Below are 15,139 nucleotides of genomic sequence, written 5' to 3' on the forward strand. Positions count from 1 at the left end.
TTTAGTCATTGCAAAACAGATAAAATTGACATGACTCTCATTAATTGCTATACAAGAGTAAGTCGTATTTACTTACAGATGCTAACATGATGACTGAAAATATTGACGAAATTAATATCAACCATTTTTATTGCTATATGCAATTTGCTTAATCAATACTGTACCACTTTAAACACTGCCTGCTACAATAGTGCATAACTTCTATTTCACTTGGTATACAAACAAAAAAAAAACTCTACTTGTACAAGTATAGACTCCAATGATTAAACCAAAGCATCGAAACATCTCATTTATTTTTAACTAACGACGAGCAGCAACCTTGGCATTCTTAATAGCTTGGCCACGAGCAGAGCTGGCAGCAGACTTGGCCTTGATGGCCTTCTTTTCAGATTCGGAGGCGGCCCTCTTATCCTTACGTTGCTTCAAAGCAGCGGCACGGGCAGCAGCACGGACTTCAGGACGTTGGTTACGCTTCTCTTTAATGACATCCAAGTTAGCACCGACAATTCCACGTTGGTGCTTGACGGTACGACGAGTACGCTTCTTAGCATGCTCCTCAGAGATACCCTTCTTGTGCATACGACGGTAAAGGACAGTCCATGACAAACGACGGGGGTTCTTGCGTTGAAGGAAAAGGCTCTCAGACTTCTTGTTGACAAAGCGGAAAACCTTGTTGTCTCCACGAACAAAGAGTCTTCCAGCTCCGGGATAAACCTTGGATCCAGAAAATGAGCAAACTTCCACCTTCATTTTTCCTAGTAGTTCGTGGTCGATTCCTCTAAACTTTCGTGTATCGTGTTGTGTCGTATTTCAAAAAATAGTCACAAACCCTAACCTCATATTTTAACTACGGACGGACTCGTTAATGGATTTAAGACTCACTTCCTGTTCAATTTTTATTTACGCCTTAATTTGGTAAAAGGGCTAAATGCGTTAGTGACTCGGTGGAGTACAATGCGTTTATTTTAAATAGCAGAACCTGGCAGCTGCTGCAATATTTGTATAATACAAATATAATGATCCCGTACTAGTAATAAAAACCTGGTTTTAAGTACATTTGTAACTGAAATGCAAGTTTACTAGGTTTAAAACATTCTTTATTAAAAGAATAATAAAAGTTAGAATTATCGCAAACTTACTTGTCAAAGCAGTGATTCGGTGGGATTTAATGAATTGTGAAACGTAGCGCTTGCTGTTTGTTATTTATTGGTCTAGGGTATTTTTCAAAGATTAAGTAAAAGGAATTAATTTTTTGTCCAGCATTCAATTCTATATACCTTTCCTAACGCAAAATGTTGCTTCATTATACGCAAACAATCAATTGCGAGATAGGCTCATTTCCATAATTTAGCAGCATGTAAGCATCACGAAAAGTAAGAGCAGTTAAATAACGGTTTTTATTTGATCAAAAAGATGATAATTATGATTACTGTGATAAGAAATGGGCATAACGCTCAATGTCTACGTTTCCTCCACTTATAATGATACCAATTCGTTTATTCTTTAGCTTTTCCTTCATAGCGCGCGCTGCCGCAAAGCTAAGACATCCAGTGGGTTCGACTACAATTTTCATACGTGCGGCATAAAACTTAAGACAGTCAATTAGTTCCTCGTCGGACACAGTCAATATATCATCGACCTTTTCTTTTATAATGGAAAACGTGTAGTTACCCAAATGTTGAGTTTGAGCACCATCGGCTATAGTTTTTGGTGTATCAATATGTACGATAGATCCTTTCCTAAAGGACTGTTGCCCATCGTTTCCAGCTTCAGGTTCAACTCCATAAACTTCGCAGTTTGGAGCAAAATGGCGAGCAGCAAGTGCTGATCCAGAAAGCAAGCCACCGCCTCCGAGACAAACAAAAAGTGCATCAAGAGGGCCAACCTCTTCAAACAGTTCCTTAGCTGCGGTTCCTTGACCAGCAAGTACATGGGGGTGATCGTAAGGAGGGATAATGGTAAGACCTTCTCTTTCAGAAATTTCTTTGGCCATCTTTTCTCTATCATCTTTGTATCTATCATACATGATTACTTGACCACCATAGCCTTTCGTGGCAGCGACCTTGGCTTCGGGTGCATCGAGTGGCATAATGATTTTTGCTGGAATTCCCAAGATCTTTGCCGACAGTGCAATGGCCTGAGCATGATTACCAGAAGAAAACGTCAAAACACCAGCTTTACGTTGAGCTTCATTGAGTTGAGAAAGAGCATTAAGGGCACCGCGAAATTTGAAAGCACCCATTTTTTGGAAATTTTCACATTTAAAAAACACTTCTGCCACAAACTCTTTATTTACTGTGCTCGACGTGAGTACTGGGGTTTTGTTGGCGAATTTCTTAATTCGCTCACTAGCTGAAGCAACATCATCATAGGTAGGAAGCACCAGGTTATCGCTCATTGTCGTAGTTTTTTAAAAATTTAAAAAGAGTGAAAATATCCTTTTATTCTGTAAACTATTCAGTCTTAAAATGCAAACTGAAGAATTTAACGACAATGAGAGATGTCAAATCAAGCAGAGCTCTCGATCATTTATAGAGAGAACCGTCAACTGTAACGCTATCTTATCTTTACTATGAAAAGAAGGTCAAAAAATGCGAGCCCAACTCGGAAACGAATTTATAGGCGACAATTGTAAAGACACTTACACAATTAGAACCAAATGGAAATGAAACAGCAGGACGGAGCTCCAACTTGCTAGTTCATAAAACAGTGACATGTAGCATAGCGAGTATAATGCTAATCACTATTTGTAGTATTCCTCTGTAATAAATGTTAACATTATATAGTGAGAATTTCAAGATGTAGAAACAGTCTGTTAAGAGTGTCATAGAATATAACGAAAATGCATGTATAACAATTGTTTCGACTCATTGAGTGCCAGAATAGTAACGTCTTTCTACCTTTAGCGTGATGAACAGTCATGCAGCATTGGTTAAATATATCAATAGTTTGAACCAAGCCTCGTTAATTTCTGTAAACTGTATCTGCTCAGCAATGGACTTGACTGCAGCTTAAATCAGTTTAGAAATAAATATCCAACAAACGGTGTTTTGACTTTCACATTACTATGCATATAACTCGTTACTAAAGAGTTCTTTTTTTTTATGAGAAATCTTAATCAAGAATGAAAAAGCTGATAATTAATGCTAAAACAATCGCAGAATTATATAATCCGTCATGGTCCAGTGGCTAGGATTCATCGCTCTCACCGATGCGGCGGGGGTTCGATTCCCCCTGACGGAGATTTTTTATCGTGTACTTTTCTAAATTGATTGAGAAATACGATAATTTATTATCAACTACAATTGTTAATTCACTTTTCGGTCCTTTTCTTTTGGTGTTACTCTACTTACTGAATTCTTTTCTTTTCTTGTTAGTTAGCACTGTCTCCTTCTGAAGCGTTAATATTGTAAGTATTCTATAACTAGTATTGAATAGTTCACTGTATATCGTTATTCGGTAAACAAACAGTGGACACATTGAAAAGAATAAAAAACAGATACTAAATATACTTTTAAGCCTGTGGTATTGGGATGATATAGAATATTCTGTTTGTTTTCCTTTTATTTATTTTGTTGAGAACGATACATGTCGTTTTTTTTAATAACATTTGTAGAATCGAAGTGGGTTCGTATGCTAAATAAATTCGTTCATAATTTCCATGTAAATAATCTTTGAAACACCCTTTGAGTATTCATAAATAACAACGGGAATCAGAGCCTCCTTCTTAGTTTGAAAGAAAGGAAGATAATAGCAGGCTGTGTTAAGACTCAGTAAACATGGTGTTACCTCAAAATGTAAACAACAACGCTCCTACTTCTGGACGAACTTGTCAAAAGCCAACATCAGCGTTTTTTTACGAAATAATGTCAGATTCAAAGTTGGCAGATTCTTTGAATTGCCTTTCTGTGTCAACTCCATCAACCACAGCTAATCCTGGGAGACAACAGCTTTTACGACTTGCAGTATCAAACCAACGACAAGTAAATAATGTTAGTCTAGCAAATGGGAAGGAAAACAAACGGACTTCAAATAGCAAGTTCAATTCTTCCCTTCGTAAGATAGAAGAGCCAATTGCTGGAGTACCTTCATCAGCTGGTCCTCAATGGCGAGAATTTCATATTGGAATGTTTGAAATTGGAAAACCCTTAGGGAAAGGAAAGTTTGGAAGGGTATATCTAGCTAAAGAGAAGAAGACCGGGTTTATTGTGGCTCTCAAAACATTGCATAAGTCTGAACTTGTCCAGTCAAAGATAGAAAAGCAAGTTCGACGAGAAATTGAGATTCAATCAAATCTTCGCCATAAAAACATTTTACGGCTATATGGGCACTTTCATGATGAAAAAAGGATTTATTTGATTTTAGAGTTTGCTGGCAGGGGTGAGTTGTATCAACACTTGCGTCGTGCAAAACGATTCTCAGAAGAAGTTGCGTCTAAATATATCTTCCAAATGGCTAACGCCTTATCCTACTTGCATAAGAAGCATGTAATACACCGTGATATCAAACCTGAGAACATTTTATTAGGAATTGATGGAGAAATCAAGCTTTCTGACTTTGGTTGGAGTGTCCATGCACCTTCTAACCGTCGTACCACTTTATGTGGTACATTAGATTACTTACCACCTGAAATGGTGGAGGGAAAAGAGCATACCGAAAAAGTTGATCTCTGGTCGTTGGGTGTCTTAACTTATGAGTTTTTGGTGGGAGCACCGCCTTTTGAGGACATGTCTGGTCATTCAGCTACGTATAAGCGTATCGCCAAAGTTGACTTAAAAATTCCAAGCTTTGTTCCTCCTGATGCACGGGATCTTATTTCTCGTCTATTACAGCATAATCCTGAAAAAAGAATGAGTTTGGAACAAGTTATGAGGCACCCTTGGATTGTAAAATATAAAGATTCATGGACTCGCAAAAGTTCTGAATCTTCCTAACCGCCATCTTGGTACTTTTTATTTAATTTTTCCTTCTTCTCACTACATTTTTGCATTACTACTTTCTTTTTGTTTCAGCGCTCTTTTTAATCGCGCAGCTCACTATATTCCTTCAGAACTTTTTTGATCTTTGGGGGTTATGGAGGTTTAATTATATGTAATATAACACACTCATTTAATAGAGGATCACCACCATAAACTAATCGTTTTCCAGATTTTCTTTTCGAAATCACTTAGAAGACATTCATTTTCCTAATAAAAACTATTTAAAAATTTATCATCACTTTAGCCAAGCTAATAATAACTTCCAAAAAAACTGTTACAATATGTATAAAGATAAAGTACGCCAAGCACATAATAAGTTGCATAACAAGTGAGAAGTATGCTTCGATATTTTTTAAAAGCCAACGTAAATGCTGTACGGGATATTATAAAATGGGAGGGGAAGGGAGTTGACATAATAACTATCTGACTTTTGTAAACTGGTATTTCAATAGACTAGACGAAAGAATGAATAGTTAGTACGAAGAAAAAAATGAATGAACAAAACTACAGCGAACGTACTTTTTTCAAAAGGCCTGAAATCGTTGAAACAGGAATTGAACACTTCTTCAACGATTGCTTCTGCTTGCTCTTTGCTTTTACAATTCGGGTTACCTTGTACGGAGATAGTAGCTCGTCGTTTGACGCATTCTTGATGATGCTTCCGAAAAGTTTTAATGTTACCAAAACGAAGTTCTTTGGTCCAGCGACACTCACCACTCATACTACTAGCACGAATTTCTGAACAAGCCTGATGTCTCAAATTGTTCCAATCGACTTCAAACCTGTGGTCGTCAAACATGTGTATCATTTCATGGGCAATTGTATTCTCTGCCATTTTTTTAGTATAAAGTCTGTTTTCACACAGAACTATCCCTTTACCGGGAATGTAACCTCCAGTACTTTGTGCATCACAAGGCTGGCAAGAAATGTCTTTAGCTTCAATGTTGCAATTCAAACGATCCAAGGCAGTTTTTAAAAAAATAATTACTGGAGATTGGGACATTAAAGCGCGCTTTACGCGCTCACAATTTTTCCTCTCTTTCGACCAACTTTGTGGATCTTCGCTCATATCTAAATGCACGTTTCCTTAATTCTTATAAAAAGGCCTTCAAAGGAGTTTATGGAGACAACAAACGATATCTCTAATAAATGTCAATTAATAAATTTTACCTGTACAACATTAGGTGGTTGAGTAGCAATTCGCATGAACAGGCGAAACCCCGAAAATAGTGATCGACAGAGGGAAAACACTAGTGAAGTTCTTCGTAAATATATAAGAAAGATTACACCCTTTCCGAGCCCATGGACTGCAAAGTGAGGGAGTATCGACTTTTTTTCCTATTCACAGTCTGCTGAACCCTGCTATGTGTATCAGATTGCAAGCTCTTTCACATAAAACAGTACAACGCAAAAGTTTTGCAGTTTATAACGTTATTTAACGTAGTTAAGAGAAATTGTACTCGTTATACGTTATAGCGTAAAATAATTTGCGCTTTGTGTTATACGGTAGCTTACACTTCGAATGAAGCAGTAAACGTTTCTTTCTGTTCTTTACCTAAAACAAAAAAATCTTAAAAAAGGGTCTTTTTTATAGATACTGAAACAATGAGGCCTTTAACTCATGAAGAGACAAAGACTTTCTTTGAAAAATTGGCTCAGTAGTAAGTTCATTGCACTATTTCATTGTGTTTGGAATATTTCATTCCATCGAGTTTCTTATAAAGTGTTGGGATTACTTTTTACTTCTAATACTCTACAAGAAATATTTATGTTATTTTCTACGTTGTAATTGCGTTACTGACTAGTAAAACTAGCATTGGAAAAAATATTACTCATTTAATAGACCGTCCGGATGATCCTCATTGCTTTCGTTTACAAAAAGATCGTGTTTATTATGTTAGGTAAGATTTTTGAATATGGCCACCATTCATTCTACCCCTAATATCAAAAATTACGCTAAAAAATGACCTTTTCAATTGAAACAAATATTTTAGCGCAAATAAAGTGCAGGACGGAGTGATTCTTTTTTTTTATTTAGTTCAATCAAGTTAACATACTTATAGTGAACGTGCAATGAAAATGGCTACATCTGTAGCTCGCCAAAATCTGATGTCGTTGGGTATTTGCTTTGGCAAGTTTACCAAGACAAACAAATTTCGCTTGCATATTACTGCTTTAGATTACATAGCCCAATACGCTCGCTATAAAATTTGGGTTAAAAGTAATGGTGAAATGCCGTTCCTCTATGGCAATCATGTTTTGAAGGCACACGTGGGTCGAATCACAGATGACACTCCTCAACATCAAGGTGTCGTTATTTATTCCATGAATGACACTCCTTTAGGTTTTGGTGTAACTGCTCGCTCTACTCTTGAATTGCGACGCCTTGAGCCTACAGCTATTGTTGCTTTCCATCAAGCAGATGTTGGTGAATATCTTCGTGATGAAGATACTCTTTTTTAGAGTACGAACGGAAAACATTGCTTAAAAAATATAATTAGCCTTGCTTTCACGTACATTCTCCTTTTTTGATTTTGTAGAGTGTGCAGGAAGAATAAGGTCTCTGGTTCGCGGCGAATCTTATCTTTTTGAATTTGGTGCTCTTTTTTTTTAAATAAAAAAAGAGACTTTATGCTTAAACAAAAGTAGTTCCATTTACATACTTTTGTAAGGTTAAAGAGGTTTTGGGCTTAACTGCAACCGTATTGGTTTGGCATTTTGGGTTGTGTGGTTTTTCTAGTTTCAAAAAAATATAATATGAGCTTATCTAAAGGGAAATTTTATTATTATGGCAAATGCGCCGGCAATAAATAACCATCTTTTTTTCATTGCCTCGAGCATTAAAAATTAAAACAATTAACTAGTAGCTTGAAATTGAAATGAAATTATGTACCGGTGTGCGAGCAAAATCTTTATTTATATGATTTAAGTCTAATTGATTTTATTACTTTATGCAAGTATTTTTCGTCCTCTAAAAATAGCCTAGCATCTTTCGACTTTTGCTTCGGATGTATAAGAGAAGTTGACTCGGTATAACCTGCTGTTAAAATCGTATTCAGTATTAAAGAAAAATACTGAATTAAACTAGATGGTTTATACTAAAAATACAGCTTGTAATTACTATCATAAAATCACACTCTCTTCAGTTGGTTCCTTTGTTTTATTATAGCTCGTGTAATCTTTATGCAACAGCCATACAAAAATTTTGCAAAACATCAAACGAAGAAAGGATTAATTTGAGAAATTGAAGCGAGATAACGAAGTAATGTGACTAGGTCATGAGTAAGGACGCTATAAGAATTTAAGTGAGCATTTTCATGAGAATGACTTAAGCACAATATCTACATATCTAAAAACTTTTTTTTTGACATAGAGAAAAAGGTTACATCATTAATTTGAAGCTCACAAAATAATATTTTAAAGATCTATCAACAATTATGCAACACCACCTTGCATGCTTTTTCCCTTCGACTTTATCTTGACATTGGTGCGATCCCGTTTAGGAATCCAGCGTTGAGGGTCTGGAGTAGCCTTAGGATTGAAGCTTTTAGGGGTGGGTTTTCTTCTCTTCCGAGTCTTTTTACTAGAATTTGACGAATTCGCTTCTACAGAACGCTTAATAGGCCCTATAGCTGCCGAAACAGGAACACCTCTAATTTCAATGTCGTCCACGTCAATTCCTGTAATTAAATCTTTAGTGGGTACAAGGTATTTATCCATACCAGATTCAATTTCCTTATCCAGATAGCAAAGAGCAGCAACTTTACAAGAAACTAATTCGCTTATTGGGCCCTTCCATTGAAGTAAATCATCAATTACACTCATATCATCTTGAATAGTACTCACTGGAGCTCTTTCATCAAGGTGAGCTAGAAGAGACCGAGTACAAAGAAGAAGTTTAGCTTCACACGACTGTTGCTTTCTCCAGTAGTTAGCAGCCTCATGTAGTAATTGGGATTTAAAACCTGTTGATTGAATCTTATAGTGTAATGCATCGCCTAATCCAACCAAGCCCGGAGAATATAAAACCGATAAACTTTGAGACGCTTCCAAACTTGTGCGGAGCTTTTGATAGATAGATAGTGCACCACGAAAGTTTCCATTAGAAATTTTGTGTTGCATTAATAGCAAGGCAACAACAATGTTATCCGAGTCACTTTTAAAGAGATTTTCCAAGTAGCCGGGGAGTTTTTTAGGAGATATTAGAGATTTAGTTTCTTCCCTAAGCAGAATAGTAGAAAAATAAATACTTTCTTCTGGATTTCTTTTCTTCTCTTTTCTCACTGAACGCTGCTTTCCCACAGCCATGTCCAGCAAGGCCAAATTTCGAATAAATTGCTTTTTTTGTGAAGCAAGTAGACTTGACAAGGCTTTCTCCAAATTTGTTCCGTGAAGGTCACGAAAGGATATATATGGATTATCAATACTCATGCTAATTAAATTATTTACGAAGATTGCCTGAGAAGTTTCGTCTAGACTGTTTATCAAAATTAGTAAAGATCATTCAAAAACTGTTGTCATACCAATCTTTGGAAATTTTGAGAGACTCTTTGGAGGCTTTTTCATTATCACCAGCTTGTAAATAGGCGAAAAAGAGTTGTAATCGACAAAGGTTAATCTGAGACTTATGATCTTCAGAGTTGGAATCAGAATTTTCAAGCTTTTCAAGAGAAGACGAAAGTAACTCAATTGCCTGGTTCCAATCACCAATAGTTAAGTAGCGCGTAGCAAGGTTAAAGACAGAATCCTGGTCATCCAAAGATACAGCATTATTTAACTGCAATCCAGGAAGCTGTGAAGCAGCAGCAAGCATATTCACTCGAATATCAGCGCGTTGCTCAGGCTAGTTAAAAGTTAGATAAAAAATAAAAATTGGTTTTCAACTTAAACATACCAAATCATTTTCAAGGTGTTCGTAAATTTTGAGTGCCTTCGAGAAGTCGGACAAACGATAAGCCTTCAATAAGTTGTTAGTAAGAACAGTTTTTATTAAAATAATAAAGAGCCGTATAGAATTACAACAAGTAATCATCGCTTTCATCACCAAAATCGAAGTCTTTTTACATGGCTATTCAAATACATTTGAGACATACCTTCTGAGCTTGTAAGTGTTGAAGAAATTGTTTGTCTTCAAGAGAAAAATCTTCCTTTCCTAACTGAAATGCACAATATGCGCGTTCGTAAACCGCATCGGTTTCGCCGAGGTATTTTTCTATTATCTTCAATGCATGCTCATATCGTTCAATATCAATCAAATTCAAAACTTTCTGATATATATCACTTTTTGTATCCCCAACTTCAATTTTTCCAATACGCTGAGCAAGTTCCTCAATCTCCTCTTCGTGGTTGCTCATCTCGTTGTGGTTTGCTGTGGGCAAGTCAGCTTGAACTATTAACATAGAGTAAATCTGAGTGTTTCCAAAGCTTTAGGTCTTTAAAACTTATTTTAAATTTAAATAAGATCCTTAAAACAAATTTAATCCCTAACCGGAGCGATATTGTTCAAGCTATACAGATGCTTCTATCCTACAATCGTTCGCAATGCGGTCCCAGTAAATAATTTCATAAAAAGATAGCAAAAAATTTTGAAGGATTATACGAAAGCTAAATAGTACTGAGTGATTTTATAAAGACTGGAGACCGATTCAGTGCGTTCCAAAATTCCTTTTGGGACAATATCAAAAATTATCTATTTACTAAAGCGTTTTATGAAACAAGAGAAGAAAGTAACAGATACACATTAAATATTAATATTCTGAATGATTTTGAGCTGGATAAGTCATTTTGACCTACACGCTAGTTGTTTTGCAACGTGTTTTTAGACAAAATAGACTCATTTCGGATATCGTGATAACTAATATAAGAAAAAAGAAAAAGTGAAAGATTTTGTACTATCTAAAAAAAAAGCTGTTATACAGATAAATTAGATAGAGGACGAAATAGTAAATATGTTACGAGAGAGCATCATAAAAACCAAAAGAAAATAAATGAGTAGCACTTACAGAGACACGAATGACGAACAGTTTTTCAATTAGTGCTGGGAGATTTGGAGAAAGGAGCGATTATATTATTGAAAAATTTTTATAGATCAGGTATATATTTGAATAAAAACTTGAAGTTAATGCTCATTGAACCATAAATAGTGTGTAAGCAGTAGAATATTTAATATTTTCCCACTAATAAATACAAAGGATAATCATGTGGATACGTCCAAAAATTATTAATATATGGAAATCTTCGTAGGTAGGAATTCTTATTTTTGATGCTTAGCCATACGCCAAATGATTTCACGATGAAAAAATAAAACTTTAATATCATCGTTGGAAAATTAGGTAGTCCAAATTTGACAGTGAAATCAGCTGTGAATCATTTATAACATTAAAAATCTTGAAAGAAATTAATACGTTCAGCACAAGATTCGCTTGTACATCCTGGGCATCGTTGGGTAAATTGACGAGAATAGGGTACTTTAGCCTTTAAATGCTCTGCAACCAGGTCAGCCATTCCTTGAATAGCTGTCATACTTCCATTAATGCTTGAAACACGTTTAACTCCGGTAATTCCCTTTTGCTTTGCATCTTCAATGTAATCTTCTAACTCCTTCAGAGTCTCAATGTGATCAGAAGTAAAAGCAATAGGAACGAGAATCATATTCTTCTGTCCTCGGTTACCCAACTGCTCAATTACAAAGTCTGTTGCAGGAGACATCCAAGGCAAAGGTCCAACCTTTGATTGCCAAGCGTTCACAAATTTATTCTTGTAATTTAAACGTTTCATAACGGCTTGGCTAGTAGCAGCAATCTCATAAACATAAGGATCACCTTTCGCTACTTGACTCATTGGTAATGAATGAGCACTAAAAACTATAACAACATCATCACGAACATCTTCAGGATATGTCTTCAATGTTTCCTCAATGTTTTCAGCAAATGCATTAATGAGACCTTGTTGCAAAGGCCAACGGTCTACAATTGACCATTCGAAATCTTTTTCCATTCCCTTTTCAATAAGTTTTCTTCGTAATTCATTGAGAGAAGCACCACTCGTGGCACAAGACCATTGAGGATATTGACTGAATGCGACAGCGCGCGAAACATTTGCTTTCTTTAATTCATCTAACATATCTTCAGTCAAAGGAGGAGCATAACGAAAGGCTACAAATGGAAGATGTGGGGCGGACTCTGGACATTTTTTATCAAGGATTTTGCACATTTCCGACCCCTGTATACGAGTCCAATGTAAAATTGGACTTCCTCCACCAATGTCGGAATAGTGATTTTGAACTTTAGGTGTCCTACGTTTCGCAATGAATTTTCCTAATGAATTTTGAAAATAACCGAGAGGAATAATATCACCATCAGTGAATAGACGCTCCAAAAAGGGGCCCACCTGAAAACATTAGTTCTCGTGTTGATAGTAATTATAAATGAATATAAAAACAACAAAAGTTGAAGCGTTTTTCAGGCTGTACTCCATACAAACGCTTCTTCAATTAAAGTCTTACCTCATCTAAATTGGAAGGCCCACCCATGTTCATCATGACAACAGCCTGCACACCTCTGTTAGTAATATAATAATTAAAAATCAATAATAACATACTGTAGGTCCTTTACCAGAAACGCTCTTAGTAACGCCATTCGGTGGACTTTCATCCATAACGGTGGAAGAAGCATCAGAACTATAAGACGAGACCGACATTCTATTAACAGAAAATTTGGAAAATGTGTTGTTAAAATAATTTCCAAGCCGAGAAGTATGGTTCAATACGGGAGCAGTTCTTTTTAGTGCAAAACATGATGGGCAAAATCGAATCATTTTGGCATGAGTAGTCGACCGACAAAAATCGTAAGAGGTTCGTTTTTAACACAAAAAAATCAAAAATTTAAGATTGCAAACAGAAGAAATCCTTACGAGCCTTTAATACAACAATAAACAATACTAAAATATATGGTCACCGGTTGGTTCTTTTTAATATATAGTAGCTGTAGTAAGTCATCAGCGCTAAAATAAGCTTATATTTAAGCGACTTTTTCATTACTGCTAACACTGGTAGTTAGTATTAGTTTTCAACAAAAAGGTCTTAATGCAACTGATTCGCGTTACTCGTATTATAGCTGTATAAGTACTACAATAGGTTGCATTAAATTAGTTCAGAAGGTAATTGCAAACACTAAGTACTTGCTACAAAACAACTTGGTCATTTAATTTTCATCATTTTATAACTGGAATTGCACATAGGAGTACGAGTGCGAGTACAAGCACAACATTCATTCTTGAATGCCTTCTACAAGAATGCGTTATATGAACTCACTTACATTCAATGATTAGAACTCTCCGAAATGTTATTGAAAATGAAGGTATACGTCTCATTAGCCCTAAAAAACCCAATATTAAATCCATAGTCCAACATTAAATGCTTGCTAAAAATAACAGAAAGAAAAGTGCGCATACACATCGCGCAGAAATTAAAATAGAATAAAATGGGAGTCTTGAAAAAGAGGAAGTCAAGAAATGGCAAAGAACTATCAGGATTTACGACTTTCTGACAAAGACATTCTTAACTGAAAGATAAGCATCGTAAATCCTTTCTTTGACTTCATTATCATGGTGAGCAACGACAATGTCGTTTTTCTTATTAAGTTCGTCGTTCGACGATACAAGAGAAGGAGGGCGGCGGACTGTTCCAACACCATCAACGCCCTGCCCCTTTTTAAGCCAAGGCTTGATGGACTCACGAGTAGCGTCAACGAACACGTGGTATACAAACAAACCCAATATAATTAAGACGAAGGCAATGGGGTACAGCCAGTACACATGATATCCAAACACATGAATACCAATAACCAAGCTCCAAAAATCGGAAGTCAATAAAGAGATATTATAAAAAGTCGCAGAAGACATTCTAAAGAGAATAGGAGCCAAACTATAAAGCAAGAACATGACGAGAATAAAACCAGCTAAGTAACCACCCATTTCACTAGTCCAATGCAGGGTATACAAATGGTGACGGTCAAAAATAAAGGTTTGAATAATGCTGATAATAGAACCGTAGAGACTTAATTGACCGATGACTACGTAAAGCGGCAATTTGGAAGCAAAGTATTCCTCCAAAGTATTGGACACACCATAACACGTAGCGCCGATAATCATGTAACCATCACCCAAACCAGGGTTGACAGCAGAATAATCACCACGAGAAATCACATCACTAACGACCAGCAAAACCAAACCACCAATGCAAGCCACGACACCAAGAATTTGAGACCAGTGATAGCGAACCTTTAAAAAGATAAAGGAAAGAATTACAACTGCCACAGTAGCCCAAGAATCGAGTAAACTTGCACTAAGCATGTTTGTGTATTGGTAGGCTAGTACAACGAAATAATTTCCTTCAACGTCAAAAAAGGCAAAGATGATATATTTCCAACCGTGACGAAATATCATTTCAAAATACTTTTTAAATCCCATACGAAAAACAGTGTATGGTGTGTACACAAGAGTTAGCAAAGCGTAAACCAAGAATGTTTGAAAGGCAGGAATATTACTGATGCCAGACATGTATCCATTGAATGTGTTGGTCGCAGTAATGCACAGAGAGAGAACCTGACCAAGGAAAAACACAATCCAAAATCTTTTATCTAGTAGAAAATAAAGGGGTTTTGCCTTTGGAGTTGACTCCACCTCTTCCTCGGCGGCTGGTACTTGAGAAGCAGGAAGGCCAATATCATGTTCAAACGGTGGTGGCTCAATGGGATGAGAATCAATATTTACGTCTAGTTTTTTGTCGATAGAGGGTCTCTCACTCTTGATTTCTGAACCATTAGAGCTTTGCCCCTGAATGAATGCGCTACCATACTCAGAATCGGCGGCAGCAATTGAGGAATTATGAGTGTAATGACTTTTATCGAAGTCAGAAGTACTGCTTTCCTGGTATGACTCTACAATACCTAGCGGGTCTTGTGAAGTTTGAATTTCTTCATTCAAACTACTGGAGTTATCGTGCTGGCCCTCGTGACTTTGCACTGGCACGTGTATCGAACCGTCAACCATTCCTATCTACAGATCACTTTTCAGTAAAGTCACTGTTTATGGAATGTTGTTTCAAGAAAGAAAAAATTGAAAAAACAATAAAAAAGTGAGAAGGAGAGTTCAACATCGCA

At 36.3% G+C, this 15,139-nt stretch overlaps 8 protein-coding genes, 12 long non-coding RNA genes and 1 other non-coding gene across 21 annotated transcripts; 12 read left to right on the forward strand and 9 right to left on the reverse strand.

Moving 5' to 3' along the window:
- The first annotated feature begins 13 nt into the window (after window positions 1-13).
- On the forward strand, window positions 14-476 carry SPOM_SPNCRNA.6717. Its single transcript, NR_196059.1, has one exon. It is a non-coding gene; the product is annotated as a non-coding RNA (long non-coding RNA).
- On the reverse strand, window positions 175-771 carry rpl2402 (60S ribosomal protein eL24). The gene has a single exon (NM_001022709.3). It carries the CDS (start codon window positions 748-750, stop codon window positions 301-303), a length of 450 nt encoding a protein of 149 aa, NP_587714.1. The 5' UTR covers window positions 751-771; the 3' UTR covers window positions 175-300.
- Window positions 772-797: 26 nt separating this feature from the next.
- SPOM_SPNCRNA.6718 lies at window positions 798-2,738 on the forward strand. Its single transcript, NR_196060.1, has one exon. It is a non-coding gene; the product is annotated as a non-coding RNA (long non-coding RNA).
- sry1 (serine racemase Sry1) lies at window positions 1,164-2,502 on the reverse strand. The gene has a single exon (NM_001022710.3). The coding sequence runs from the start codon at window positions 2,396-2,398 to the stop codon at window positions 1,427-1,429; it is 972 nt and encodes a 323-aa protein (NP_587715.1). The 5' UTR covers window positions 2,399-2,502; the 3' UTR covers window positions 1,164-1,426.
- Window positions 2,739-3,171: 433 nt separating the features above from the next.
- On the forward strand, window positions 3,172-3,243 carry SPOM_SPCTRNAGLU.09. The gene has a single exon. It is a non-coding gene; the product is annotated as a tRNA-Glu (tRNA).
- Window positions 3,244-3,424: 181 nt separating this feature from the next.
- Window positions 3,425-3,627, forward strand: SPOM_SPNCRNA.456. Its single transcript, NR_150843.1, has one exon. It is a non-coding gene; the product is annotated as a non-coding RNA (long non-coding RNA).
- Window positions 3,628-3,633: 6 nt separating this feature from the next.
- On the reverse strand, window positions 3,634-3,839 carry SPOM_SPNCRNA.457. Its single transcript, NR_150844.1, has one exon. It is a non-coding gene; the product is annotated as a non-coding RNA (long non-coding RNA).
- On the forward strand, window positions 3,835-5,243 carry ark1 (Aurora-B kinase Ark1). Its single transcript, NM_001022711.3, has one exon. It carries the CDS (start codon window positions 3,867-3,869, stop codon window positions 4,932-4,934), a length of 1,068 nt encoding a protein of 355 aa, NP_001018849.1. The 5' UTR covers window positions 3,835-3,866; the 3' UTR covers window positions 4,935-5,243.
- Window positions 4,197-4,461, reverse strand: SPOM_SPNCRNA.6719. The gene has a single exon (NR_196061.1). It is a non-coding gene; the product is annotated as a non-coding RNA (long non-coding RNA).
- On the reverse strand, window positions 4,642-5,047 carry SPOM_SPNCRNA.6720. Its single transcript, NR_196062.1, has one exon. It is a non-coding gene; the product is annotated as a non-coding RNA (long non-coding RNA).
- Window positions 5,144-6,333, reverse strand: atp23 (peptidase Atp23). The gene is made up of 2 exons (NM_001022712.3): window positions 5,499-6,333; window positions 5,144-5,432 (listed from the first exon to the last, which is right to left on the reverse strand). The coding sequence occupies exons 1-2, from the start codon at window positions 6,046-6,048 to the stop codon at window positions 5,425-5,427; spliced, it is 558 nt and encodes a 185-aa protein (NP_587717.1). The 5' UTR covers window positions 6,049-6,333; the 3' UTR covers window positions 5,144-5,424.
- Window positions 5,876-6,365, forward strand: SPOM_SPNCRNA.6721. Its single transcript, NR_196063.1, has one exon. It is a non-coding gene; the product is annotated as a non-coding RNA (long non-coding RNA).
- Window positions 6,366-6,584: 219 nt separating this feature from the next.
- On the forward strand, window positions 6,585-7,767 carry nip7 (RNA-binding and ribosome biogenesis protein; the record flags this gene model as incomplete). The annotated part of the gene is made up of 3 exons (NM_001022713.3): window positions 6,585-6,640; window positions 6,794-6,880; window positions 7,043-7,767. The coding sequence occupies 3 exons, from the start codon at window positions 6,585-6,587 to the stop codon at window positions 7,440-7,442; spliced, it is 543 nt and encodes a 180-aa protein (NP_587718.1). The 3' UTR covers window positions 7,443-7,767.
- Window positions 7,768-7,929: 162 nt separating this feature from the next.
- SPOM_SPNCRNA.6722 lies at window positions 7,930-9,057 on the forward strand. The gene has a single exon (NR_196064.1). It is a non-coding gene; the product is annotated as a non-coding RNA (long non-coding RNA).
- Window positions 8,370-10,355, reverse strand: srp72 (signal recognition particle subunit Srp72). The gene is made up of 4 exons (NM_001022714.3): window positions 10,073-10,355; window positions 9,874-9,936; window positions 9,503-9,822; window positions 8,370-9,456 (listed from the first exon to the last, which is right to left on the reverse strand). Exons 1-4 carry the CDS (start codon window positions 10,331-10,333, stop codon window positions 8,415-8,417), a joined length of 1,686 nt encoding a protein of 561 aa, NP_587719.1. The 5' UTR covers window positions 10,334-10,355; the 3' UTR covers window positions 8,370-8,414.
- On the forward strand, window positions 9,274-9,736 carry SPOM_SPNCRNA.6723. The gene has a single exon (NR_196065.1). It is a non-coding gene; the product is annotated as a non-coding RNA (long non-coding RNA).
- A 98-nt stretch (window positions 10,356-10,453) lies between the features above and the next one.
- Window positions 10,454-11,075, forward strand: SPOM_SPNCRNA.6724. The gene has a single exon (NR_196066.1). It is a non-coding gene; the product is annotated as a non-coding RNA (long non-coding RNA).
- On the reverse strand, window positions 10,752-12,939 carry hem15 (putative ferrochelatase). The gene is made up of 3 exons (NM_001022715.3): window positions 12,579-12,939; window positions 12,484-12,528; window positions 10,752-12,368 (listed from the first exon to the last, which is right to left on the reverse strand). Exons 1-3 carry the CDS (start codon window positions 12,792-12,794, stop codon window positions 11,358-11,360), a joined length of 1,272 nt encoding a protein of 423 aa, NP_587720.2. The 5' UTR covers window positions 12,795-12,939; the 3' UTR covers window positions 10,752-11,357.
- On the forward strand, window positions 12,101-12,348 carry SPOM_SPNCRNA.6725. Its single transcript, NR_196067.1, has one exon. It is a non-coding gene; the product is annotated as a non-coding RNA (long non-coding RNA).
- On the forward strand, window positions 12,511-14,130 carry SPOM_SPNCRNA.1113. The gene has a single exon (NR_149963.1). It is a non-coding gene; the product is annotated as a non-coding RNA (long non-coding RNA).
- On the reverse strand, window positions 13,298-15,116 carry SPOM_SPCC320.08 (transporter). Its single transcript, NM_001022716.3, has one exon. The coding sequence runs from the start codon at window positions 15,027-15,029 to the stop codon at window positions 13,512-13,514; it is 1,518 nt and encodes a 505-aa protein (NP_587721.1). The 5' UTR covers window positions 15,030-15,116; the 3' UTR covers window positions 13,298-13,511.
- Window positions 15,117-15,139: the final 23 nt, after the last annotated feature.

Source organism: Schizosaccharomyces pombe (genome assembly GCF_000002945.2).
Source record: "Schizosaccharomyces pombe strain 972h- genome assembly, chromosome: III".
Taxonomy (NCBI): domain Eukaryota; kingdom Fungi; phylum Ascomycota; class Schizosaccharomycetes; order Schizosaccharomycetales; family Schizosaccharomycetaceae; genus Schizosaccharomyces; species Schizosaccharomyces pombe.

Excerpts from the sequence above, each read along its gene's own strand:
- rpl2402 (NM_001022709.3), bottom strand. The coding sequence starts at position 750 with ATGAAGGTGGAAGTTTGCTCATTTTCTGGATCCAAGGTTTATCCCGGA.
- sry1 (NM_001022710.3), bottom strand. The coding sequence starts at position 2,398 with ATGAGCGATAACCTGGTGCTTCCTACCTATGATGATGTTGCTTCAGCT.
- ark1 (NM_001022711.3), top strand. The coding sequence starts at position 3,867 with ATGTCAGATTCAAAGTTGGCAGATTCTTTGAATTGCCTTTCTGTGTCA.
- atp23 (NM_001022712.3), bottom strand. The coding sequence starts at position 6,048 with ATGAGCGAAGATCCACAAAGTTGGTCGAAAGAGAGGAAAAATTGTGAG.
- srp72 (NM_001022714.3), bottom strand. The coding sequence starts at position 10,333 with ATGAGCAACCACGAAGAGGAGATTGAGGAACTTGCTCAGCGTATTGGA. Across the intron at positions 9,823-9,873 it reads AACACCTTGAAAATGATTTG|CCTGAGCAACGCGCTGATAT; the intron begins GTATGTTTAAGT and ends ACTTTTAACTAG. Across the intron at positions 9,457-9,502 it reads CTCAAAATTTCCAAAGATTG|TCTAGACGAAACTTCTCAGG; the intron begins GTATGACAACAG and ends TTTGATAAACAG.
- hem15 (NM_001022715.3), bottom strand. The coding sequence starts at position 12,794 with ATGATTCGATTTTGCCCATCATGTTTTGCACTAAAAAGAACTGCTCCC. Across the intron at positions 12,529-12,578 it reads TTTCTGGTAAAGGACCTACA|GCTGTTGTCATGATGAACAT; the intron begins GTATGTTATTAT and ends AGAGGTGTGCAG. Across the intron at positions 12,369-12,483 it reads GGCCTTCCAATTTAGATGAG|GTGGGCCCCTTTTTGGAGCG; the intron begins GTAAGACTTTAA and ends TAATGTTTTCAG.
- SPOM_SPCC320.08 (NM_001022716.3), bottom strand. The coding sequence starts at position 15,029 with ATGGTTGACGGTTCGATACACGTGCCAGTGCAAAGTCACGAGGGCCAG.